Here is a 27,669-nt window from a genome sequence, read left to right on the forward strand (position 1 = left end):
TTTAATACGCACAGAAAAGGAAATGAATGAACCCCATTTGTTTCATTTGCTCTGGCTATGAAAATGGAAGTGCAAATGAATGAGTTCTGGGGTGATGGTCGTTCATTTTTTAAAAAAATTAAATAGAAAGTCCTGTGTTTAGTCCAGCATGCCGTTTTCAGTGGCCAAGAAGCACCTGACCACATCATTTCTCTCCCCTACCTGCGATTCCCAGCAGAGGCACACGGTCACCGACAGTGAAAGTGGAACAGCTTATCCTCCACGGAAACCAGCCTATTCCTCCATGAAAGCCATTCAAGTTGGTGGCCCTCAGTGCTTCCTTTTCGCACTCCTGAATTCTCCGGTATTCGGCTTCATTGGATGGTCACAAGTTTAGTGTTGTGACAGAGGGAGAAAAACTGTCCACTTTCTTCATGTCCTGCGTAATTTTAGAAATTTCTATCATGTCCCTTCACACTCACCTTTTCTCTGAATTAAAAGGCCTCAAATGCTGCAAGCTTTCCTCACAGGGGAGCTGTTCCAACCCCTATGTTTATTTTGGTTGTCTGTTTCTGAATCTTTTTAAGTCTACAATATCATCACTCTTTGAGGGGAGATGACCAGAGCTGAACACGGTATTCCAAGTGCGGTCACATCAAATATTTGTACGGTGGCATTATGAAATTGGCAGTTTTATTTTCTGTCCCGTTCCTAAGGTTCCCAAGCATGGAATTGCTGTTTCACAGGTGCCACACACTGGGTTGACATCTTCATCACGTTATTCACCAAGGTCTCATTTCTGTTCAGTAACTGATAGTTCAGACCATATAAACGCACGCACACAAACAAAAAAACTCAGGAGCAATTAAGATTTTTTGCCCCAGTGTGCATCACTTTACATTTGCATTGAATTACATTTGCCCATTCTGTTTGGAGAGATTTTTCTGGAGCCTCTCACAATCCCTTTCTCTTTTAATTTTACCCTAAGCAATTTGGAATCATCAGCAAACTTGCCAGCCTCGTAGCTCACCTCTAACTCCAGATCATTTATGGACAAATTATAAATCAGTTTGGCGGTCTCCTACATTCCCCCTTCACATGGTAAGCCATTGCAGACTTTTGTTTAATCCACTGAAAAGAAAAATAAATATTAAGTACAACAAATAAAACCATGCAGCGTTCTTCATACACTTGCAGAGTCTTGCATTAGCGCAGCCTCCCGCCACAGCCTGGATGTCAATGTTTGGCTGCCATCTAGTGGAATACAACAGCCAACGTTTTCTGCTTGCCTAACCTTTTTTAAAAAGAAAACATCTACTGAACATAGTATTAACCTTTTCTCCTCAGGTGCCTCTGTTAAAATGGGGAAGAATTAGGCAATTAATTGCTAAAGTGTTTTATTTTTAAAATATACTAATCCTTTTGAAGTGCTGTAGATGGGAATATGGGGATTTGAATCTCTCTCTCTCTCACACACACACACACAGCTCCTAGGCCTTGAAATTGAATTGGATGCTCAGAATGTAGAAAGACCATTCTTTGCATTATTTATCATTTATTTTTGACGTTCCGATTTTAACAAAACAAGTAATACTGCATGACCACAATACCAAGAGACAGGAAGCTCCAGATTTTGGGGTGGGATAGGGTGGAGAGCTCCTTCCAGAAAATTAGCTCATCCTGCGCCACATGTTCCTCCATGGCTCGATCCCTGTGATAATTTCAAGGCAAGGCCAGCAACTCACCTTTATTTGTTACAAACCACTGGTCATCAGAAAAAATGTAAAGAAGTACATTTTAGCATGGGCTGCCCACAACACACGGCTGCTAAGCAGAACGTAGAGAACTTATATAGTGTATTTATCCCCATAAATGAGCGACTGATTTTCTCCCTATTATTCAAAAAGGAAACTCTGGAAATTATTCAAGAAATGCACATTTCACATGCAAATTATAACGTATCAGAAACTGGAAGTTGAAATCGGGGTTCAACCCTAAACATGCTTAAAAACAACTATAAATCAATCACCTGCAAAATTCTAAGTGTTATACATAAGCCCCTGCCACAGGCTCTCAGTCCAACCAACATGTTATGAGAGGGAAAGGAATGAAGAGAGGAAAGGGAGGTTATTTGAAAGTTTGTGGCATCTAACACAGTAGGATTTTATTTCAGAGAAAAATTTGATTTTTTATTTATTACATTTATATATCACCTTTTTCTCCAAGGAGCTCAGGGTGGTAGTTATTTGTGGTTGTGGGTGTTAATGTGAAAAAATACCTATTTCTCTAAAAATCTAACAAGCTTGCTTCCCCATAAATTGCCTTTGCCTCTTCTGAGTTTTATCTAGTGGTGTCACTATTTAAGGGTCTTCATAAGCAGCATTTAAGGATGTGTGTGTCAAATTTCACCTGTTCTTCTCCTGGGGTGGGTTGTAGATCACAACAGCAGATCTTGACACTTTGGGTATAATGGCATCTCACTCTCTCTAAAATCATTTCCAGCCCTTCTGGTAGCAGGGTAAGATGAAAATGGGATGCCAGTGTAGTTAATAATTCAGAACACTTAATGTAAATAGAATTTCAAACTTTCTGAGTTTTCAGACTCAGATTTTGTTGATGAACCATTTATTGATATTAAGGGATAAAGTTGTGATTTTGAAGAAGTGGATTAGCCACATCAAAAACTCTGTTCTATTGAAGATAACTGCCAGATTCAGTGAGTGAAAGGGGATTTGTTACACTTTACAGCCAGCAAGGACTTGTTCGATGGCAATTAAATACCGCACAAAGATGCCATTTGCAAGGGGAAATAGCAGGCAAAGGATTTCCCTTCAGTTTTTAGCAGACAGCACAAACAACTAGACATGTTAATCTGAAAGTGTAGAGCCACAGGGAACAACACACAAGACATGCCTGAACAAGCATTTTCACTGCAGAATTATGAACTAAGGGTGGCATCCAGTGGTGGTTTTGTACTAGTGGAAGTGGTACAGGATGGAGCACCCATTTTCACCAACCCTCTTCCTATCTTATATTCCATATTGACCTCTATTATAGACCTCCATGATATATTCCAATTGTTCCAGAGGGTCCCCCAACCCTTGGGAGGGACACAGGATACTGCACTAGGTAGGGAGGGCTCACCAAAAATCAGGTGCCCATTCTTGCATAAGCAACAGCACTTTCATTAGTGCAAAGCAGCCACTGGAGTGGCTGGGGAAACCCAGCCAGATGGGCGGGGTATAAATCATAAAATTATTATTTATTGTTGTGAATACAACCTGTAGAGAGTAGCTGACGATTTTCAAACTACCCAAAAATTGTAGCTTTAGAAAATCTTAGCCAGGAGTTTGCACAACTCCCACCAAAGTGTGATAGGTCTAAGCATCATGGTCTGGATTCACCATATCCTGATACCTACGGACACTTGGAAATTTTTATTTTTTTATGAATTATTGTATAAACTGACCTCTGAATGGCCACAGGCTAGCCACACCTGCACTAGGCCCTTCAACTTCGTGTCTCCACCACCCATTTTCTTTAGATTAATTTCTTCTTGCCACTGCCTACTTTCCAAGCACTCTTTTGACTAATCTGCAAGCAAATATCATGGTTGGCAATGAATGGTTTTATTTCTTATAAAGCAACAGAAAGTTCATGAAGCTTTAACAATAAAGTCATGTTACTAATATAAATTCAAAGAACTGGGCTGTGAAACATCTCTTCTCGCTAAATAAAACCAAGTGATTTTCCTACAGCCATTTCACAACTTAAAATATAAACTTGGAGTGTACGTGTCTTCCTCCTTCATAATAGTATAAAACCCAATTACTCTATTTTAGACATCAGCATTGACTATTTCCTTGATAATCCTTTAAATATCCAGAATACAAGCAGAATACTTAGAAAACAGAATTTTTAAAATGAACAGAGAAAAACAATGTGTAGGTAATCCTTAAGGCAAACATCTTTTATCACTAAACACATAAAACTGTTCTTGTGATGACCAAGACCGCTAGAGTTCACACATTTTCCACCCCTGATTTATGTTCAATCTTCCCATGGTCATTAAATGAACATTCCACTGTGAAACTGAAGGATCAACCTGTCCCCATAAATAAAAATGTAATTTGATATTCCCCAACTAAGTTTGATAACCTTTCCAAGGGACTTTATATAATAATATTCTATTATTTGTTATTACATACTATACAAACAATAAGAAAGATGACATAATAGTAATGCATAATCCTGTCGGTCAACATTAAGCACTTTTAGTTACTATTAATTGCAATGGATGATGTTTAAGCATTTGCATACCTCTTCCACTGAAATCAAGCAGTGTTTAATTTTAACCGTATTGCACCACACTGCCCCAGTAAAAAGCTCCATTGTATACATGAAATATCTTGTTTCGATATGGATATATTTAAACAAAGCAAAGGTGCCTAATGGCAACTTTCTTCACAAGATGGCAAGTGGCTTTTAACTTAGTGAAATAACCTGAATAGAAAATATTATTTAAACCTTATGCAAAGTTTTGTGTACCTTTAAAACAGAAAGTCAATCATACCCCACATCCAATAGTGTTTTGCAACATGAAGGTAATATATCATATGGTTATTTTTAGTACAGTTTCACTATTTCAGAGATAAGAAATATTTGAAAGACTGCCAATAAAATTACACCTCGGATTTGTTGAATGCATATTTACAATATTTTCAAAACATCATGTGCAATAAAGATACATCATTGGTTAATAAGCATATTTAAAAATTTGATACACCTTTACATTATATTTCTTTCTCAGTGAAGACTTCAGAAACCAACACAACCTATAATGTCTGGAGTCCTAAACAGCACACGACCTTGAAATCATCTGTTAGCCTCCCACATCGAGCTTCGCCTCAATCCAAAGATGCTGTCCCACAGACTCAGCTTGGCATGTTTTCAGCTGCCTAGAAAAAGTAACTTGATTTTAGCAAATTTGTGAAAAACAAAAATGTAGATTACTAACATTATGGACCTGTATCACGGCAGCTTGTAGCTGCATAAAATGTGTTGCTTTTTATTTTTCACCCGATGCTGAAAGGATGTTGATGATGGAATCGCTTTCCTGGAGCCACTGCAACTGAGCAGCAGAGTTGTGTGTTTGCCAGGGTAGGTACCCTAGACTAAATCCATGAACTACCTCTCAGATGAACTAACAGTACTGAAAGACTGCTCTTGCAGCCTGGACACAAAGCCACCTGTGCTGAAATGACAGAAACAACAGCACTTCTTCCTAACCCATCAACCTTTTGTGATCACTGCTATAGCAGCTCTGCTTAGGAGGAATATTACAGGTGTGCCAATCTTCTGGGGGGTGGAAGAGAAATTCAAGGGGAGTCTGAACCAAGTCTTGGCACTCTTCCCTATCTACCACAGATGACAGGGTTTAGCAGGTACATTCATCACCAGTTTACAGGTGCTTTGTCTGCAAGTGCTTGCTTCTGTTCACAAAAGCCAGGGCAAAACCTTTCTTGCTTGAAGGCTGATTATTATTTCTTTGTACATGTGTGTGGAAGGTGATTAAGTTCAGAGGTTAACTAATTTTAAATCAATTGCTTTGTTAAACTATATCAGCAATTCTGAAAACTATCTTGAATTGTTTGTGGGCAGGTGGAATAAGGAACAAGTGCATCCATACAAGGGTGAGATGCAGCAAGGATTCGTGTTAGTAGGTAGATTTTATCAATGAGACTCTTAAGGGTAATAACTGTTTTCGGTGTTTCTGAACCCTATTCTTTCTTTCCTTCCTAAAGAACATTTTACTGTACAGTGTGTTCAACAATCCCAATCTTGCTCTTCCTGACAAGTCTGTATCTGGTGACTGAAGCTATCCAGTAACTCCAGCTTTGCTGTGATCAAAACTAAGGTATCAAATTGTCTATCCACAAATGCCACAGCAAAATGTGCATAAATGTATGGCATGCACAAATCTAATTGATTTGCAAGTAGACACATGTATTATGGAGTCTGTATTAAGGCAAAGCCATAAACTCAAAACTGCCAACTTCTAAACAAAAGAATGTCAACTGTCACAATTTTTTATTCTTGTATTTACAAATTTCTTTTGAACTTGGAACACAGGATATGCATAAATTACAGCAGCATATATACATTTCAATCAAAATGTCAAATAAGATATTAGTATTTATTCCAGTGCTGCTTATTTTTATATTCTGTTTGTTAAACTTCTGATGGATAGTACTTCTTCCAACAGACTTATGTTCTGAGGCACAACAGAACCTAACTTTATAAGGCTTAGGCTGCAATCCAAACATCTCCATCCTGCAGATGGGGCAAGTCCACCACTATATCCCTGCTGCATGCGGCAACCATTTTGGGTGATGGTGCCGTAAGTTCAAAACAAATTTGACAATCAAATAGCTTCCCTGGCCTTAAGGTCAGTTGTCTTCCAGAACTAAAAACATATTATAAAACTGCAACTTTACACGTTTGGATGTACACACCACTAAAATGTTGTACCTGCTTCTGAGTATGCAGATCAGACTATTTAAAAGGAAATTATTTTTAATTGAACAGTACTGTAAAATCTTCTCCAATTATTAAGGCCCTAATAATGTTATTTTTTATTTATTGAATTTATATCCCACCTGTCCTCCTCCTACAGGAGCCTATGAATTACATTCATGCTATCTGTGCGTACCTATAGAAAAAGTGAGAGAAAAAGCCTGTTCTCGCATGAATGATAACAGTAAACTACAAACTGTTTTATTTTTAAGAAGACATCATTTGATGCAGTCTCAAAGGTTAAGAAAGTTGTGGTTTTGGAAAGTAAGATGAGTATGTGCAGTGTTGGAAAGTAAAGCAGATTTCTGCAGACTTAGTGCACGGGTGTTTTTGAGCTTATGTTGTAACATTCTGAGAGCTCTGAACAGATTTATTTTGGTTTTCCAAAAACTGATCATACCTTTAGGGCTTCCGTGGCTTTGCGCAGTTCCTTGATGACAGCAGACAGTGCCTCTGGATTTATCCCTTGTTCACAAAGTCGCACACAAATAGAGAGGGTTTCCATATCTAAACCAGTGTTTAGAATTCTTGATATCTCCAGCAGGACTGAAAAAATATTTTCAAATTAACATTGTACGGCTGTACTGGGCTAGCAATTTCTTGTACACATAAAAGTATGCTGTTTTCAATGCATGTTCATAAAGTGAGGAACGTGATTTCACTGCCACCAGTAAAATACCAAATATAAGAACTATTTTTTCTTTAGTAATTTGAATTAAATTGAATTTTAATGGCATATTTTGCTGGGTTCGAGCCCCATGGTAGGCGAAAGATTTGTGCATGGCAGGGGGTTTAGTTTAGATAACCCTCGCGGTCCCTTCCAACGTCTATGATTAGCCCAGTTAAGGGAGGAGTACTTAAGATTCAATCCTCTGCAGAGGTTGTGGTGGAAACCCCTAAGGCTAGCTTTGGTTCCTGGCTGAGTGTTGGGACAAGCCTGGCTTTCTGTATGATTTGTTTTCAGCGTTCTTTCTAACTGAATACGCCCTGACTCCGAGTTGGAGCCAGGGCCGGCCCTCCCACCAGGCGGAGTGCGGCAGCTGCCTCGGGCGGCAAATTCTGGTGTGTGCGTATGTAAAGCGGCTAGAAGCAGGGGGCATGGGGCCTGCCCTGCAGCAACATCTCCTCGCCCCAATCTAGCTTGCCTGGCCTATTATGGGGTGCTATGGAGGATCTCAAGCACCAAAGGAAGATTCACCCCACCAGTGTGGTCAGACTGTTAGGCCAAGTGGTCATTTTGCCTCAGGCAGCAAAATGGCTTGGGCTGCCCCTGGTTGGAGCACTCTCTCTTTTTCTCCTCAGCCTACTTTTGTAGTATTATTTATTAATAATAATAATAATACCCCACCTATCTGGCTGGGTTAATAATAATAATAATAATAATAGTAACCAGAGCCAGATTTAGGTTTGACAAGGCCCTAAGCTACTGAAGGCAATGGGGCCCTTTACATGTCCAGCTGTCCTTTGTCAACAACAAATTGTCGTTGTTTTTTGTGTTTAATATATGCTATATGGCAATTTATGGACCTAATAGGTATCTAAAGCCATTTGCACATAACAAAATATGCATTTTGTCAAAGTAATTGTTGAACTGAAATACATTTAAGAAGTATATTAAGAGTGAAATAATTATTAAGCTCTAATTGTATGTAGGTTTTATTTTATTTGTTTTTTATCTTATATTTTGGAAATGGACATCCAGGGGTTGTTTTTTCTTTAAACATTTTGGGGGGCCCCGAGAGAGTTGGGCCCTACGTTTCTGCTTGTTTTCTGCTTATACGTAAATCCGGCACTGATAATAGTCGTAGCAGTAATAATAATAAATAAGTAATAATAATAATAATTAATAATAATAGTAATAGGGAGCGAGCAGGGTCGTGTGAGGGGATAAACGGTCAGCGCAGCGCGAGACCCTCACCTTCCATCGTCTCCCTCACGGCGTTCAAGTTGGCGGCGGGATTCGCCATGATGGAAAAGGGCAAAAGCCAAACAAAAGCGCCGGGTTTTCCCTTCTCCTTCTCCCTCACCCCGACGCAGACGCCGGTTCCAGAAGGAGGGGTTGGTGTGCGCGTGCGCGAACCGAAGAGACACGGCCGTCTCCCTCTTCAGGTGTCACCCCCCACGTCCGGGTATTGCGCCGAAGCGGCTCCTGAGCCCCGCTTGCTCGCCCAAGGCGCTCCTCTAAATTCATTCATAGCCTAGCAAAGCAGATATATACGGCATATAAAAAAACCCTATATATATTAAAGATATCTATATATAACCACACGCGCGAACATAACACACCTATATCTATACACCGTATCTATATGAAACACAGATCTATAACATATATAAGGGATCTAACTGTATAAAACGTATAAAGTATATAAATGTATAGATATACCCCCGTTTATAATATGTATGTGTTTTTATATGCAGATATGCTGTGTGTGTATTATTGTGCATATTATGTATACAGTATATATATAAAATTATATATACTGTATTATAGATATCTATATATAAGCACATCATATATATGGGTGTGTTAAGCGTGTGCATGTGGTTTTATATATATATGATATCTATATGATATCTATATAGACCATATTTATCTATATAAAACACAGATATATAACGGATCTATCTCTATAAAACATGTATAATATATATGTGTCTGTTTGTGTATATCACATATATAATACATATAGAATATAGATATATATTATATCTATTATCTGTTTTTCTATACAGATATGCTGTATATATATATATGTGTGTGTTATAGATATATAATGCTCAATATATTACGAGTGTGTATAAAAGACGAGAAAGAAATCTTTCAATGGTTCAGAGAGGACCGTTTTCAATTCAGTACCGGATGTTTTGCTCTCTGCTACGTTCCCTTACCTCTATGGCCCTCCTTGCCTCTTTCCCGCTGCTAGTGCGAACGAGGCCCCGCCTCGCGCGGCTTGTCGGAGGGCGCCTGCGTGAGCTTGGGGCTCCGCGGCTCCATTGGCTCGCTCCCTCACTCGCGGCCCCGCCTCCTCCTCCCCCTCCCCGCCAATGGGAGCGTCCGTCCGTTTTGAATTGAAGCCCCGCCCCCGCGTCGCTCTGCGTTCCTTTTGCCCACGCGAGCCGGTTAAACCAGAGAAGCGATTCAAATATATATATATATATAGAGAGAGAGAGAGAGAGAGAGAGATATGCTGGCGGGGGGAGCTCCCGCTCTGAGCTGTGATTGGCTGCGCCCGCCGAGGTCTCTCGCGCTGATTGGCCGGCAGGGAAAGAGAAGTTAAAGACCTTAAGCAACTTTGTCAGAGTCGGCAGGAGGGCGAGTCCGGATGAGCGGCAGGTAAGATGCTCCTGGGGCTTCGGAAAAGAGCTGCCTCCTCCTGGAAGGGCTTTGCCCGCCTGGTGCCAATATGCGCCATTTATATAGAGGTTTAATTAATTAATTAATTAATTAATTAATTAAATTAAGGTTTAATTAATTAATTAAATCAAACCATGCTTCAATATATCCTTTTTTTGCAGAGCTGCTCCTGCAAAAGTAGGAGGGGAATCTTATCCGCAGCCAGAGATCCGCGTTGGTTTCCCCAGCCTTTGTGCCTGCAGCTATTTGCTTCCCGGCTAATAATAATAATAATAATAATTTATTATTTATACCCCGCCCATCTGGCTGAGTTTCCCCAGCCACTCTGGGCGGCTTCCAGTCGAGTGTTAAAAACAACACGGCATTAAACACAGCTTGCCACATCTATATTGTTGCCTTCATTACAGTGGTACCTCGGGTTACATACGCTTCAGGTTACAGACTCCACTAACCCAGAAATAGTGCTTCAGGTTAAGAACTTTGCTTCAGGATAAGAACAGAAATCATCAGGCACAGCAGCAGCAGGAGGCCCCATTAGCTAAAGTGATGCTTCAGGTTAAGAACAGTTTCAGGTTAAGAACGGACCTCCAGAATGAATTAAGGACTTAACCCGAGGTACCACTGTATTCTGCTATATATGTTTGTGGGGTTTTGTTTTGTTTTTAATGAAAAAACTGTACAGAAATAGGGCAGTACAGGAATTGGATCAATCAATAAATTAAATTTAACTGTTTGAGCGAACATCTCTTGGGAGTTGTTCACATTTCAGCTGTTGAGAACTGAAGTGTTGGGATTCTTTCCTGGGGAGAGAAACAAGGAACTAGCTGCTACCCAAGGCCAAGAGACAAAGAGCACTTTGTAAAAATTATTTCACGTTTGCCACGTTGTTTTTATTTACTTATTATTTGATGTGTTCATATCCCACCTTTTTCTCCACGGAGCTCAAGGTGCCTTATGTGGTTCTTCTCACGCTCCTCATTTAAATCCACCTCAACAACCCTGTGAGGTAGGTGCAGCTGAGAGGCTTCGACTGGCTCCTCAAGGTCACCAAGTGAGCTTCGTAGGGAATCAAACCGTGGCCTCCAAGGGTTCACCATACTAACCATTGCACCACCACTGGCAGAACCATCACTGACCAGCTATACTAGAATGGGACAGACACCTAGCATTATGAACTTTGTGGTTTTATATTCTGATTTTATACTGTGAAATGCCCTGAGACCTGTAGGTTTAGGGCGGTATATAAATTCAGATAATAATAATAGCAGTCTTCCACTGCGAGTTCTGCGTATTTGGGCAAGGTGTTTCATACAAAGGGCCAAGGCAGTTGTGAACTGTAGCAGCCCTCCTAGCTTTTGTGGCAAAGCAAATTTGAAACTGGGTGCCCTGCCAGCCTCTGCCTTCTGCATCTGGGGCATCTTTGCAATGAGAGTTATAATAATAATAATAATAATAATAATAATAATAATAATAATAATAATTAAAAATTTATACCCCAGCCACTCTGGGTGGCTTCCAATAAAATATAAAAATACAATAGTCTGTTAAACATTAAAAGCTTCCCTAAACAGGGCTGCCTTCAGATGTCTTCTGAAAGTCTGGTAGTTGTTTTTCTTTTTGACATCTGGTGGGAGGGTGTTCCACAGGGCAGGTGCCACTACCGAGAAGGCCCTCTGCCTGGTTCCCTGTAACTTGGCTTCTCGCAGCGAGGGAACCGCCAGAAGGCCCTTGGCACTGGACCTCAGTGTCTGGGTTGGCTCTTCAATGTGATTTTCCTGGAGCTGATGGGCATTGGAGGACCAACAGGTGCCCATCCCTGCGGTAAAGCACACTTGCTTTAAATCTGTAGGGTGCTGATGTGTCTAATGCAAGTACTTTCTTTGTCTGTTTCTTAGGTTCAGCTGACAGTTATGGGTGATGCAAAAGAAGTCAAGATGCAGATTACACCAGAGTCACCTGGGCAGCTCGCAGTCCAGAACCCCTTTGAAAGCCCAAGTGATTATAGCCACCTGCAGGAGCAGATTGTGTCAAGTCCAACAGTGTTTAAATCCACAATATCCTCTGTGGTAAGACTTGTGGTTTGCCACATGTTGTCGTGTGTATTCTGTTTATTTTCATGCATTTGTATGTCCGAGGTCATTCAAATCACATCTCTGATGCACACCTGACCAGTTTGCTCTTCAAGGTCTTGGAGGAGAGATAGACCTTGCATCTTCTGAGCTGGAATGGGGGCTGAACTGATGTCTTAACATCTAAGATTAATATTGCAGAGCTGGCTGTCATGGAAGCTAGCTCACTGTTACTGATCTTTTTGTATGGGAATCTCCATTCGGCATCTGAGGGTTCCTCGGAATACCACTTGAAAACTACTCTAAGGGAACCTTTTGTCCAACTAGATCAGTGGTTCTCAACCTGTGAGTTCCCAGATGTTGGACTACAACTCCCATCATCCCTGAGCTCTGGCCTTGCTAGCTAGGGGTGATGGGAGTTGTAGTCCAACAACATCTGGGGACCCACAGGTTGAGAAAGGCTGAACTAGATGTTCCTAGGGATGTATGGTTACTTCTATCTTGAAACAAGGAAGTCGATTGTGGCATATGTCATTGTAGTGTTTTCTTCCTTCTTTTAGACGCCTGCAAAATTTCGATGGTCTATAGATGAACTAGCTTTAATAAACCCTGTGGAAATCGACTCAGAAGATATACGACGTCAAGCATTGTATCTCAGCCAAGCCAGGTCAGTTTTCTTCTTCTGCATTCAGCCAACAGAACTGATTCTCAAGTCTTTTTCCTTTGACCTGTTGAAAAGTTGCAACCACTTTTTTTGGCTTGCTACCCTGATTATTCTGTTTCTTGGAGTCGGTTTATTTATCTGCAGTAAAGTAACAGTACTGTTTTCGTTTTTTTAATTCACTTTGTAGAATAGATAAAGAGATGGAAGAAAAAAGACAAAAAGCCATTGAAGAGGTAACCATCAGTACTATCGTTTCTTGAGTTAGAGATCTTAACGATACATGGAGTATAATTTAACCTGTATGTGTACATATTTGGGGCCTGAATCCTCGTCTCCGCGGATAGTTCATCACATAGTGAAGCTGTCCCAGGAGTGTATCAGTTCTTTCTGCTGGGGTGTGCATGTGGAAAAGGTAGAAGAATCACGTGGCATGTAGAGTTGGTTGAGATCATTCTTTAGCCTTTTAACCTGGGAAGGGTTTTTCCTGGTCTTATTTATTCAATAATCAATTCATTAGTCAACTGCCACATAAGGAGTCTCCAGCCAAATACAAACTTTTAAGGGCATTACATAAAATCAGAAAAAGAACAGTGCATTACAATAAAAGCTGGAGCAGTTAGAGGAGGGCCTCAGGTGAAGACTGAAAATGTGGTTTCACTATCCTATATTATTTGTTTGTTTTTATGGCATTTTATTGTACTTGAGAGTATGTTTTGTTGGAATATATTGCTGGCTGCTTTGGATAAATATTAATACAGTGGTACCTCGGGTTACATACGCTTCAGGTTACAGACTCCGCTAACCCAGAAATAGTACCTCGGGTTAAGAACTTTGCTTCAGGATGAGAACAGAAATTGTGTGGCAGCGGGAGGCCCCATTAGCTAAAGTGGTGCTTCAGGTTAAGAACAGTTTCAGGTTAAGAACAGACCTCCAGAACGAATTAAGTACTTAACCCGAGGTACCACTGTAATTATTAGTAGCACTACAATATTGCTCCATAGTTAAAGGCATCTTGCACTTAGAATGCACTTTTAGTTCAATGAACTGCCCTGAGACCTCCGGGTATCGGACAGTATATAAATTCAATTAATAATAATAGTAGTAATAATAATAATATAAAAAAATAGAAAACGGCTCTATCAGAGGAAAGGGCTCTAGGCTACTCTTCTCCCTGACACAACTAAGTTTGTAAAAACAAAACACAATTATCTCATTTAGTTTGGCATGTTCTTCCTGTTGTCTAGGAACTTTGCAGCACACAGTCCACCAAATAGTTTGATGTGGAAGCATCCAGAAAGAACTCTGTCACAGAATTCTAGTTGAAGGGACCCAGGGGGTCATTTAGTCCAACCCCCTGCAATGTGGGCGTTATGTGATGAGTTGTTTTGATTCACTAGTGTTTGGAGTGGGGTATATTGAACCTGTGCTAAGGTAGCTGTGCATGCATTCGCAATAAACTGGGAGGTTGTGTTAAATGTTTTTTGGTACGTAGATGGTGGCAACACTCAAACTTTAGTCTAACGTGAATAAGCAGGAATTGGCCTCAGTGAGCCTTCGGCTCCTGCAATCCTCTCTCGCATGTCACAACTGGGGGTGCCGTGGAGCGGAGGAGTCTAGAAGGTTTTGCTTCTGCTGAACTGCAGCTTACGTTACCTAGATCAAGAAACTGGTTAGCATGAAGTGTGACTTGTTTCAAACAAGCCATTTTTGAGCCATAGTTACCAAAGCTGGCTTTATTAGCTAACCATAGTTAAGATGAGTCACATCATCAGATCTAACAAACAAACAAAATTCCTTCCAGTAGCACCTTAAGAGACCAACTAAGTTTGTTATTGGTATGAGCTTTCATGTGCATGCACACTTCTTCAGCTAGCTGAAGAATCTTCTGGTCTTCAGATAGCTGAAGAATCTTCTGGTATCTGAAGAAGTGTGCATGCACATGAAAGCTCATACCAATAACAAACTTAGTTGGTCTCTAAGGTGCTACTGGAAGGAGTTTGTTTGTTTGTTTGTTTGTTTGCTCTGACTACGGCACACCAACATGGCTACCTACCTGTAACTAAAACTATCATCAGATCTAGACAACGTGGCAAGCTGCACTCAAATCACACCCACACCATAGATGGCTTCCCCAAAGAATCATGGGAATTGTAGTTCCTAGGGATTATAGCACGGTGAGGAGTAAGCTACTCCTTTGTGCTCTAAACTGACTGTCGCCCACAATGTCATGGTAAACACATAACTTTTTCCTTTTTTTAGTTCTTCACCAAAAGCATCATTGTTCCTTCTCCTTGGACTGATCACAGTGAGAAACAGGTTTCTCAGTTTAACTCCACTCGGTGTAAGTATTGTCTCTTGTATTAAAATGGGAAAGGTTCCTGTGCAAACTGCTTAGGTCGGGGTGGGAACCCTCCGTGGGTCACCTTGGGCATGGTTTTGTGTGGCCTGCACTCTTGAGATTCAAATAAAACAAGTGAATTGCGCAACACTGAACCATGACTTGCCAGGTAACATTTGACTGGAGGAGAGACATGGAACATGACTTCTTCCTTTGATTGAAGCTGTCAGGGAGGGACTGCGGGGACTAAAGATTCTCCAACTCCACCTGTGTACTAAGCCCTCTTACTGAGAGTGCCCAAAGTCCTTGGGAACTGATGCCTATTATGCAATTTCCCACCTGGATACTAAAAGTATCAAGCTGAGCAGCTTTTTGGAGCTGCCACATTGACTAATTTGAACTGCAGCCAAATGTAAAAGGTGGCAGGCCAGTTTCAGTGTACAGTGGTGCCTCGCAAGGCGAAATTAATCCGTTCGACGAGTCTCTTCGTCTTGCGGTTTTTTCGTCTTGCGAAGCACGGCTCTTAGCGGCTTTAAGAAAGAAGGAAACAAACTCGCAAGATGTTTCGTCTTGCGAAGCAAGCCCATAGGGAAATTCATCTTGCGGAACAACTCAAAAAATGGAAAACTCTTTCGTCTTGCGAGGCATTTGTCTTGCGAGGCATTCGTCTTGCGAGGTACCACTGTATTGGAAATATTGTCCCATTAGAGCAAGCATATTGGGACTTTCTTTCCTTGTGCTCCCCTAACCCTCACCACCATGGGTGAACCTGTGGAACAGATTTGCTGGCAGGAGTTGTGCAAGGAGAGAGGAGAAGACCTGTGCCAAGTGGAAGTCTGTGCACTAGCAGAACATTGTTGAAAACAGCCCATTCCTTTTCCTGCACACTTGTTCTCCCTGAATTCTTGGGATGGTGCTGGATATGCTAAATGATTCTTCTATTGTTTCTGTGTTAATGTTTCCCCAGCTTTTAACTGGGAACTTGATCTCTTGCAGGTATTGATCTAAGTACCGCTTCGCCGGTTAGCAGAGAAATCACCGTGCAACCTGGGAGAAACCATGGTTTGTATGAAACGAGATGAGGAAGGGGAAACTTGCTCAGTGCAATGTGTTGTCTATTGTGCCTCAATCTAACTGCACGCAGAGCACAGCTTCTCATTCCATCCAAACCTGAGAACCTGTGATTAATATTAAACTGGCCCGTTTGGAAAAAGACAGCTTCAAACCGTAGAGTATAAAACTGGTGTGTTCCAACAACTCGTATCCAAAGTTTAGGCTTCAGGCGACTTGCCAAATGGCAGTCAATAGAAAAGGAGATGAAGACTTTCAATTTCCTTGTGGTTGTGCAGGAGGTGGGGGGGTGCTGTGCAGTGCTTGGCTTGCTTTCATCGGGACACATTATAGTTTGTTGTGATGTCCAAATGCAGTTATTCTTAACAAATCATGGTCGTGATGTTTTGGGTGGTTTCTTTTTTCAAGCTTTGACCCTGATGACTTTGCCCTAAACATTCTGTTTGTTCTCTGCAGCTGCTTGCCAGACAGTATTATCTCTGCCTGTTGATTTTGACATAGAAAAAATACTAGGTAGGTAATGTGGGGGAAACTGCTCATCTAGATCCAGTCTCTGTAGAAATGGGTACGATAGGAGTTTTCGTGAGGTGATGGTGGCAATGGTAATGTCATCGTTCCCTCTGTTCCTGCTGTCTAGTCTTGGGCGCCATTGCTTATGAGAAGGCACTGCCACACTCAGGGGAAGCCCCAAGTTTTGAGGAACTACAAAACATCTTCAGGAAATAAGAAGGGGTCGCAAAACTCTCTGAGCTCTGAGTGTAATTCATGGCCATGAAGTGCTGAGTGGTTTTGGGGAAGGGGAGACAGAAACCAGGTGAGAGGGAGAAATGAATGAAATATGGTAGAAACTATGAGCCAGAGCTCTCTATGCTGCAACACCTTTTTCATTGGTTCTACAGTGGTGCCTCGCAAGACGAAAAGAATCCGTTCCGCGATTCTCTTCGTCTAGCGGTTTTTTTGTCTTGCGAAGCAAGCCCATTGACAGCTTAGCGGATTAGCGCTACAGCGGTCTAGCGGCTTCTAGCGATCAGCTGTTAAGCGGCTTAGGAAAAGGGGGGGGAACCGCGGGGCCTCGCAAGATTTTTTCGTCTTGCGAAGCAACCCATAGGGAAATTCGTTTTGCGAAGCACCTCCAAAACGGAAAACCCTTTCGTCTAGCGGGTTTTCCGTCTTGTGAGGCGTTCGTCTTGCGGGGCACCACTGTAGTTGTTTATATATAGGTTGCATCCAGTGCTGGTTCTGCTTGGAGTGAAGCCGCTGAAATTAATTAGCGTGTTCTATTAAATTCAGTGGGTCTGATTAACACTTGGTTGGACGCAAACCATAATTTTGAACCTTCCTTGAACACTTCATATTTCTGATCGCCATGAAATCACCACAACCGTGTAAGGAAAGCTTGACGGTCTTCCTTTCCCCCCATAGCACAGAGTTCTGAGGCTATGAGGGTATCTGGTGCCACACAGCCGGCTTGCGACTGAAGGAAGAGTTGAACCAGAGACTTGTGGCAATACCTGCGCCCTGTCTCTCAGCTGTCTCTGTGGCGATGCTGCAGTGCATTGTGGGTGGGAGAGCATCTGTCTGATTCGACTGCAATCTTGTGTGTGTACTCATACCCCATGGGTTTTAAGTAGCCCTAAATGCACTCCTAAGGGCTTCAAAGGGCTGTGCTAAACCGGCTGCTGGATTTTGTAATAGCTTCTCCTTTGTGCTTCATTAGATTTACAGTGGTACATCTGGTTAAGAACTTAATTTGTTCTGGAGGTCCGTTCTTAACCTGAAACCGTTCTTAACCTGAGATACCACTTTAGCTAATGGGGCCTCCTGCCGCACGATTTCTGTTCTCATCCTGAGGTAAAGTTCTTAACCTGAGGTACTATTTCTGGGTTAGCAGCGTCTGTAACCCGAGGTACCACTGTACTTATTGACTTGCAGCATCTGTGTGGAAATGGTTTCCTTGACAGCTGTGATTCTTGCGTTCCTCAGGTGAATATTTTAAACCCGATGAATTGGCCGACCAGTCTCAGGAAAGCTTGAGCACTTCCTCGTTGAGGAGAAAGCTTTTCTTAGACGAGAACGGAAGCCTCTCGTCGGAGAGCTTCTCCCCTTCTCCTCAGAGTCCACACAATGTCCCAGCCTCTCTTGGAGTACTGTGTTCAATTGACATCTCTCCAGTCCGCTGTAGAAGCCCTCTAAATACATCCAGCTCGGTAAGGAGTTTGCGCTTGGCATCTTGCTCCTACAAGCCAGACGCTTTCAGTATGGTAGCATGCCTATGAAACAAGCATCTTGGTGGGTTGGTGCCCTTTAGATGTTGCAGAGGACAGCTCCTGGCCAGTGCTGCTGATCAGGTACACAGGTGTTTGCTGGTGGTTGTCTTCAGCTGAGTTGTGTTTAGTGTCATTGGCTGGTTGAATGCCGAGAAATGGTGGGAGGAAGTAGCTGGAGAATCCGCAAGGGAAGAAGGCTCAGAGCCTGGGAAATGGTGGTCAGAAGGAGCAGACTGGGACTATATGGAACTTGCCGAACTGACCGGGAGACTCCGAGACCAGAGAGAAGAGACGGTGGAAGAAGATTGGAAGAAGTTTAAGGAATATTTGAAAAAAATAATGTTAATATTTAAATCTTAGAATAGCTTTGGAAGTGGATATAGGCGGTAGGATTAGAAGGTAGTGTATTTTATAAGTAATAAAATGTGAAGTTTTTTATGGTTAAAGAAAGTGTGGGGGGAAAAGATGGTTAAAACTTATGATATATGTAAACTGCTAAAGATGAAGTAAAATGAAATTCAGATAGGTGGGACTTGGGGAAGCCCACTTAACAATGTTTGGAAAAATAAGGATATGACAAGAATTTGTTTGTGTTGTGTTTTTTTCTGTCTGCGTTTTTTATTTGTGTTATAAAATGAATAAAAAAAATTGAGGGGGGAAAACAAAACAAGGAGCAGACTGGGAGGAGGTAGTGACAGAAGCAGAAGAGGTAACAGGCCTTGGTGAGCTGGGAGAGTCTGTGACAGAAAGTTCAGAAATAGAGGCAGAAGCTAAAGCAGGAGAGGAGGAAGGCTGGTGAAAAGGCATGAGTATCTCTCCTCCTGCTACTAGCTCCCTCCCCCCTCGCCCGCCCCAGTCTCCCAGAACCAGGAGAGGCGTTAAAAAGGACGGAGGAGAGATTAGTGACATACAGGCGCAGTCTCAGATTGCTTTGGAAAAACCTTGGTGAAGAGGGGACTTAGGTAGCTGTGGGGAGGCAGGGACCTTCAGTCTCGGTAGCTGCTTCGTGGGGCAAGACCTGTTGGAGATGTGTCGCCGTGCTCATTGCCCTGACTCTCCTGTGCAGATCCTTTATTTTTGCTAATAAAGAGTTAGCTTCACTTCCTTTGTGGGGTTTACTGCTAGCTCGCAGTGCTTACCGTTCCTATTTGTGAGGAAGGAAAAAACAAATCACTGTGCTCCGTTAGGAATCCCAACAGCTTTTCCTATCCTTGCTTTGACTCCTTTCAGCTCCAGCCAGTGGTCAGGCTTGGCTGGCGTTGGAGCGCAGGAATATCCAGAGGGCCACAAGTTCCCTAGCCTCACATTAGAGGATTTAGTTTCTACCTTGCTGAATCAACATCACGTGGCTGTTGCATCCCTCTGGAAAATTTGTGCATCAAACTGCTTTTTGGTACACATTGTTTGGCCACACCATAGGAGAAGTCGACCTTCAGCAATTCAGGCACCAGCCATGAGTTTGGAATGTGCATAGACACACTGAGGAATTCAGTGCGGAGTGACTACAAACATTCTGTCAGAGCAAGCAGTTCTGCCCCCGCCACATGCTGCTCTGGGGATTATCCTACCCTCATCCCGAGACATTTTGGGCAGGGTGTGGTGCTGCACTAGTCAAGGGTCCTTGCACGGGCTTCCACTAGCAGAATCAGTTTGTTGAATCGGGTCCAGTGTATGAACCCTTGGAATCCAAATAGAATTTTGAGCAGGGATTCTCACAGCTAGGAAGAGGTCTTCTGTGTCTGCTGGAGTTTTCTAGTTCTTGTATTCTGATGAACTGTGGTTCTTGCTTTATTTCTGACACACTGCTGAGTTGGAGGTCCTATTTGAATCAAACCAGTGTGTTTAATTTTGAGCTCAAGACTTTGGAAAGAAGGGTGGTGGCCTTATTTGGTGGCAATAATTGAAAGAGCTGGGCTGTGGCACGCTAGGAATGTTTCAGATTTCACTGGCGTTTAGGCCCTTCTCTGTGTGCCTCCTCCATGAGAGATCTGGAGGGCAGACAAAATGAGAACGGGCCTTTTCTACAGTGGCTCCATGCTTGTGGAATGCTCTCCCTAAAGAGACTCTCCAGGCACCTTCATTACATATCTTTAGGTGCCAGGCAGAAACATTCCCCTTCTCCCAGGCCTTTGGCTAATGAGCCAGTCTTTGCCCTTTTAAACTGGGGGGGGGTATTCATTTGTTTGTTACCATGTGGTGCATTTTTGTGTTTTATATTGTAAACAACCCTCTGCTCCTTGGATGAAGGGCAGCATAGAAATAGAAGAGAGCGAGCCATTCTAGGTGTGCAACTGTTGTTTAACCTTCTTTGGAACTTTTCTTACATGTTGAAAGGGCCAGTTTTCCTCCAGCCCAATTCAGGGAGGCTCCAGGACCTGCAGTTTGGGAAGCTTGCCAAGTCCTTCGTTTCCAGAGAGGAGTCCTGCAAATATTCCTTCTCCAGCTTTTTCCCCGATTGGCATTCAGATAAGAAAGACACCACTGTCAGGTATTTTTGCAATTTTGGTTGATCAGACTGATTTGCTGTTGCATGCTTTTAACCACTTGAGGTGGGGGGCGCTATGGGACAAAAGAAGTGTCGTAGAAATAAACCCTAATAAAACATATGCATTTGATTGGACCATTTCATCTTTGAGCTGGAACCGAGCCAAGAAAACTTCCCTAATACAGTCCTGAGCGTCCGAAAGCTTTCCCGTTTTCCTATGATTTTTCTGTCCTAAGAAGCCTGAAATCTACAATAAGGTGGTTGCTGTTTTGTCTTGCATTTTGCATCCCAGAATATTTGTAACCCTTTCCCCCCCCCCCCCCCCAGTCTCCTTTAGGAATTTACTGTTTTGAAGCAGTTTCACTTATTATCTATTCATGTTTCTCCCCGTCCCCCCCCCCCCACCTCCTTTCCCCAAATGCAGATCAAAGACAATTTACTTTTCGCTCCCCGGACATTCCTTCTGTTTCTAACTCCTGCCGACTAACTCCTGCCGCGACCAGGAATTCCTACACAGAATGCTCTCCATTAAAAAGTTGTTCCCCCATGAGACTTGTGGCTCGCAGAGGAACGACATTTTATCAGAGCTCCCTCGTTTGTCTGCCTTTGGCACCTGAAAGTTTGAGCGAAGGGCAGGAGGAGGGAGCCAAGGCTTTGCCCGCAGAAACGTCCTTGCCAGCAGAATCGAAGGTCAACCTGCACCCGTTGAACGGGGATGCGTTTGCGCATAGCACCCATTTGGTGGTTGCCCGGGTGTCGATCTCACCAGACGTGCCTGAAGCCTGCAAGGAAGGGCTGACATTTCTCCACGACCCGGGCAGTTTCAAGGAAAACTATACGGTGGATATGGTTGATCCGGAGATGTTGGACGAGAACTTGGTAAAGGGATTGGCGGAGAATAGTGGCGCGCCAATGGCTGGCTTCAGTATTGAAAGTTCTTGTATGTGCATGTCGCCTCTAGCTGAAAGCAGCGCCAGTCCCTGCGAGAGCAGTAGCATGCAGGTAAGGCTACTGCCTTGATTTTTTTAGGCATTCTGGGCCCTGCACACTTGGAACTGTATCTTCATACCTTGGGTCCATTGTGGTCTCTCAAATTTAGTGAGGGTGCCATCTTGGATACTGTATTTTTCGTTCTATAAGACACACTTTTCCCCCTCCAAAAATTAAGGGGAAATGTGGGTGCATCTTATGGAGCAAATGCAGGCTCCTTGGCTTCAGCGAAAGCAATGCGAAGCTGCCTGAAGCCTTCGGAGTGCAGCGGGAACTCCTGCTGCACTCCTTGGCTTCATGGATAGCCCCCTGAAGCCAGGAGAGTCTTGCTCTCCTGGCTTCAGCGAAAGGAACCTGAAGCCTCCAGAGAGCAAGACTCTCCTGGCTTCAGCAGAGAGGGAGAGCTGTGCAGCACCCCTTCAGCGAAGCGGGAGGAGAAATGGAAGGGGCTCCGTTTCTCCTGCCGCTTCGCTGAAGGGGCGCTGAGCAGAGAGGGGGAGATTTATTTATTTTTCTTGTTCTCCCCCTCTAAAACAAGGTGCGTCCTATGGTCGGGTGCGTCCTATACAGCGAAAAATGCGGTATATGCTGGAAACCCTGTCTGTACGGCTAGGGGATGGGAACCCCTAGAAGGACACTGACAAACTGGAACGTGTCCAGAAGAGGGCAACCAAAATGGTCAAAGGCCTGGAAACGATGCCTTATGAGGAACGGCTAAGGGAGCTGGGTATGTTTAGCCTGGAAAAGAGGAGGTTTTAGGGGTGATATGATAGCCATGTTCAAATATATAAAAGGATGTCACATAGAGGAGGAGAAAGGCTGTTTTCTGCTGCTCCAGAGAAGCGGACATGGAGCAATGGATCCAAACTACAAGAAAGAAGATTCCACCTAAACATTAGGAAGAACTTCCTGACAGTAAGAGCTGTTCGACTGGAATTTGCTGCCAAGGAATGTGGTGGAGTCTCCTTCTTTGGAGGTCTTTAAGCAGAGGCTTGACAACCATATGTCAGGAGTGCTCTGATGGTGTTTCGTGCTTGGCAGGGGGTTGGACTCGATGGCCCTTGTGGTCTCTTCCAACTCTATGATTCTAACCTGTGGCCCTCCAAATGTTGCTGGACTCTCAACTCCCACCAATGCCCAGCAACATCTTGAGTGCCACAGGTTCCCCATGTCCAGCCTTCCAGCAGCTGCTATTCATGCTACATCTAAATGGAAACTCCCATGTTCAGCACCAGTATACCTTTAGCCAAAGGGGGGGGGGTCGTTGTTTTTCATGCTCTGCTTGCTCTGCTTGAAGGTGGCTGGCTGGCTGGCTGGCTGCTGAAAACAGTGCTGTTGTTATTCAGCAGAATTATTATTTTCAGTAATCTTTTCCCTTGGAGACTTGCTGGGATCCATGTATTTTTCTAGATGTGTATGTACGCATAGGAAGAGACACACATTCCCTGTAGGAAACTAGCAGCCTTGTACCTGGCGTTACTCAGGAATCCAGTCAGCCATCTTGATTCAAAATGGAGTCCTGTTGTATCCATGCATAAACAGAATCGTGTTCCTTGATCTCAGGAACCCCTCTACGCAAAATATATGAATGAGGTGGAGAGTGTTGGTGTGTTTGTGAGGACACAAAGAAATGGGAGAGGGCATAGAGGCGGAAAACAAGCAAATTTAGGACACCAGTTCTAAAAGTTAAATTATTCTTGTAACACACGGTTCAAGGGAGGGAAAAAGACAAAAGCTGCCAGAGAACACTGCATTCTTATGCCTGAACTATTCAGTTGTAAGGTTATGTTAAAAATGCAAGCAGATTGTCTCCTTAGCTGTGGCTATATCCATAGTTTTTTGGGTGACCCTTTTCAGTGGTAATCTTGTGGCTGTGCTATGCTTAGGCAGAGACACTGGAGGAAATCCTTTAGCCAAGAATATTTCTCCTAGGGACGCTTCCATGTACAGTAAGGCCACAACGTATGCACATTTAAGTTGTGCACATTCGGGTTTATGTGTGTAGCTAAAAATAAAAGTGGAATTGAAAGGAGGCAAGGTTCTGAGGAAAACGACTTTGCCAATCCCACCCACCGTCAAACCCAATGTGTTTTGGCTATAAGCAGTTTTGGCTGTAGGTGCAATCCCCGGAACGTAAACCGTAATACCATATTTTTCGCTCCATAGGACGCAATTTCCCCCCTCCAAAAATGAAGGGGAAATGTGTGTGCGTCCTATGGAGCGAATGCAGGCCTTCGCTGAAGCCTGGAGAGTGAGAGGGGTCGGTGCGCACCTCTCGCTCTCCAGGCTTCAGGCAGCTATCCGCAAGCCTTCCCGCCGGCTCCGAAGGCTTGCGGATAGCAGCCTGTTCTGGGGGCTGGGGTTGGGGGAAGCTCGGACTTCCCCCGTCCCCAGCCCCGCCAGCTCTGGGAGCGGTGGCGAGGTTGCGCGCAATCTTGCCACCGCTCCTGGACCTGTTCTGGGGGCTGGGGTCGGCAGAAACTCGGGCTTCCCCAGCCCCACGCCTGAGGGGGGGAATAAATTTTGTTTTCTTTATTTCCCCACCCCTAAAAACTAGGTGCACCCTATGGTCCGGTGCGCCCTATGGAGCGAAAAATACGGTAAGTTGTGGGCTTCCAGTACATCAACGGACAATTTGTTGTGGCTTGTTCTGTGTGAAATGGAAGAAAACAAGCTTTCTTCTTCTTGAGCTTCCCATTTGTGGCTTGGTTTGGACCGGCGAAGGCGATGGACTTCTGTTCTGCCAAGTCATCTTGTCTTATCAGGGTGATGGCAATGCTAGGTTTTTGTCTTTTGGTATGCTGCAATTTCTCCATCTTCTCACTGCTTTTTAGAAACTGATGAATATCACTTCTCTTCTCTCATTTCTTTTTGCCAGGCGGACAGTGGTTACAGCACTCAGACTTGTACTAGCAGTCTGATGGACACAGCTGCATCGGAGACGAGTTGCCGAGACAATGACACCCATGTTTGTGAGACTCGGAAGAAATTTAATGTTTACAAAACAAAGGTAGGAGTGGTATCTGGTTTCGAATGTGTTTTTTGTGTAGGTTTCTAGCCCTTACGCTTCCAGAGACACGACTGCAAGTGTGTGAGAGGGGCCTCTTGAAATCTCTGAAGCCAGACCGATGGCAAAGAAAGTCTGTGCATGTCTATTTGGCAGTCCTAGAAAAGTATATGAGAATTTAACTCCCTGTGGAGTATAGGATTTTTCAGCCTGAGACATCTAGTGGATTTAAAAAACTGTAAAACTAATAATACTGCCCACCTGTGTAGTAACATTCTTAACAGTTCTGAATTATTTTTGTTCCTCCCAGTTTTATCCTTGCAGTTAGTGTAGCTGCACTCTGCCCCCAGCACATTCATTTTAATCAAATATAAGAATAAGAATACCCCGCCCATCTGGCTGGGTTTCCCCAGCCACTCTGGGCAGCTTCCAACAAATATTAAAATACAGTAGTCTATTAAACATTAAAAGCTTCCCTAAACAGGGCTGCCTTCAGATGTCTTCTGAAAGTCTGGTACAGTGGTACCCCGGGTTAAGAACTTAATTCGTTCTGGAGATCTGTTCTTAACCTGAAACTGTTCTTAACCTGAAGCACCACTTTAGCTAATGAGGCCTCCCGCTGCTGCCAGAGCACGATTTCTGTTCTCATCCTGAAGCAAAGTTCTTAACCCGATGTACTATTTCTGGGTTAGCGGAGTCTGTAACCTGAAGCGTATGTAACCCGAGGTACCACAGTAGTTGTTTATGTCTCTGACATCTGGTGGGAGGGCATTCCACAGGACGGGCGCTACTACCGAGAAGGCCCTCTGCCTGGTTTCCTGTAACTTTGCTTCTCGCAGTGAGGGAACCGCCAGAAGGCCCTCGGCGTTGGACCTCAGTGTCCGGGCAGAACGATGGGGTAGCGACGCTCCTTCAGGTATACTGGAGCTGTTTCACGTGATGTGACTCTGAAGCAGCACTGAAGTTCTCCCATACTTTCCACCTTGATAAACCTCACAGAGAAGCGATGGTCTATTGGCTTGGTCCTTAGTTAGCTGCTGCGTTCTTCCCTGATTAAACTGGTTGAAAGGGAGTGGTCAGGACAGCTGCTGCTTTAAATGTTGCAGAGAGCCAATTCCTTTGGGCTTCCTGGAATAAATCTAATTGTGTGCCCTTGTATTTTCTCTCTCCTTCTCAAGCAAGGAAAAGCCACTCCTAACTTTTGGACTGAAAATGAGCCTGTTACTCAATCCAGAAACCATCTTGTAGAAATGCCGCGGACAAAGTGATATGCACATCCGCTTATATGCTTTCTGCGGAGCAACTGTTCACCGTGACGCTTAAGTGGGGTTTTTGAGATGCATGGGAGGAAGACTTGACTGGCACAACTGCTTTCCACTATCAGGAGGATTGTTGAGAACAGAGCATGTGAAAATGACTCCTGATAACCCTAAGGCCTGATCATACAGGCCCCTGGTAGCTGGGGTGTAGGCAGAACTGAATTGAGATGCTGCTTTGTGGTGGCGTGGCTGTTCATGATTTCCACAAGAAAAGGTTTACCACACCAGAGACATGCACATATCCTCCATGTGGAGATTCAGTTCTTGCAAAAGGCACTTCAGGAAAAAAACATACAGAATCGTGCAATGAAAAATTATAAGCACCAACAGTAGAAATTTCCTCGCGTTGTTTGCTTGCTATGAAAATGAGTTGTAGTTGTAGATGATGATTGCATTTTTACTTTTAAAATCTTGTCAGAAGTGTATCGTATCCACTATAATACAGTGCATTGTTTCCTAATGGTCATTGGGTGGGTGTTGGTCTTTTTACATATTAGTGAACACCAATTGCGTATTTTATTCTCTCCCTGCCCCCTCCAATTTTGGAATGAATTGTTAATCAAATGTAATAAAGTCTTCACACCCAGGTTGAAAGTTGTATCTGCAATTTCTGGTGCTCAGTACTGGTGCACCTGGGATAACAATCTGTTTTATAAGTTGGATCTTTAATATCTTCAAAGTACCTGAGCACTGGATTTTTTTGTCAACTTTGCATGCATTCCCCTCCTCTAACTTCCTTTTAGCTTTTAAGGGAAACTCGGCATGGGAAGAAAAACAAGAATGGTGAACTACCTTGGCAGTGTAAGCTCTGCACCCCTCTGATAACGTGTCAGTAGGGTTTAGCGAGAAATCACAATTAATTTTAGTACAGCTCAAAACTAGGAGCCTGCGAATGTCGGTGTCGGGGAAATTCCCTTCTGCGTGGAAGGATCATGGGATTAGATGTCGTCCGGCCCCCCCACAAGGTCTGAGGGACAGTGGACCAGCTCCCTGCTAAAAAAAGTTTGCTGACCCCTGGCGTAAGTGTACTATAAAAACCAAACCAATAAAGTTCCCTGTGGCTCTTCAAAGAGGAGGTGCATCTCAACGTGATTAATGGGCTCAGGCACTCCCATCGTGCTAACTAGCCTCTTGGAGTGGAGCAGGGAGGAGAGGGCAACCTCTAACTTAATGTATTCCTGAGCAGCTTTGGCAACAATAGCTTATTCAAATGTGTCAGAATTCACAGAAGGAATTTTTGAGATAAACGCAAGGCAAGAGCCACCTGTGGCCTCCATTTATTTTTTTCAATTTTGCAGAGACACAAAATGGAGATAGGGACAAACATTTAACTGAACCTAGTGCAGAACTCTGAATGTAGACAACAAATTTTGCTTTTAAAAGAACTTTACCAGCTCATGGCCCTGTTGTTTGATAAAGATGTACAGTGGTACCTCGGGTTAAGTACTTATTTGTTCCAGAGGTCCGTACTTAACCTGAAACTGTTCTTAACCTGAAGCACCACTTTAGCTAATGGGGCCTCCAGCTGCTGCCATGCTGCCGGAGC

The 27,669-nt window shown here is 43.4% G+C and overlaps 2 protein-coding genes across 3 annotated transcripts; one reads left to right on the forward strand and one right to left on the reverse strand.

Annotated features, from left to right (window-relative positions):
• Nucleotides 1-3,586: 3,586 nt before the first annotated feature.
• MZT1 (mitotic spindle organizing protein 1) lies at nt 3,587-8,627 on the reverse strand. Its single transcript, XM_081907361.1, has 3 exons — nt 8,474-8,627; nt 6,956-7,101; nt 3,587-4,937 (listed from the first exon to the last, which is right to left on the reverse strand). The coding sequence occupies exons 1-3, from the start codon at nt 8,520-8,522 to the stop codon at nt 4,914-4,916; spliced, it is 219 nt and encodes a 72-aa protein (XP_081763487.1). The 5' UTR covers nt 8,523-8,627; the 3' UTR covers nt 3,587-4,913.
• Nucleotides 8,628-9,754: 1,127 nt separating this feature from the next.
• BORA (BORA aurora kinase A activator) lies at nt 9,755-26,710 on the forward strand. Of its 2 annotated transcripts, XM_081907323.1 has the most exons (12): nt 9,755-9,892; nt 11,809-11,979; nt 12,543-12,649; nt 12,834-12,879; nt 14,906-14,987; nt 15,981-16,046; nt 16,512-16,568; nt 18,039-18,262; nt 20,657-20,810; nt 21,232-21,809; nt 24,676-24,807; nt 25,983-26,710. In XM_081907323.1, exons 2-12 carry the CDS (start codon nt 11,824-11,826, stop codon nt 26,070-26,072), a joined length of 1,692 nt encoding a protein of 563 aa, XP_081763449.1. In that variant the 5' UTR covers nt 9,755-9,892; nt 11,809-11,823; the 3' UTR covers nt 26,073-26,710. The 2 variants fall into 2 exon arrangements, with proteins under 2 accessions (XP_081763449.1, XP_081763450.1); XM_081907324.1 differs by lacking the exon at nt 16,512-16,568.
• The last annotated feature ends 959 nt before the right edge of the window (nt 26,711-27,669 follow it).

Source organism: Podarcis melisellensis (assembly GCF_964234715.1).
Source record: "Podarcis melisellensis genome assembly, chromosome: 4".
Lineage (NCBI taxonomy): Eukaryota > Metazoa > Chordata > Lepidosauria > Squamata > Lacertidae > Podarcis > Podarcis melisellensis.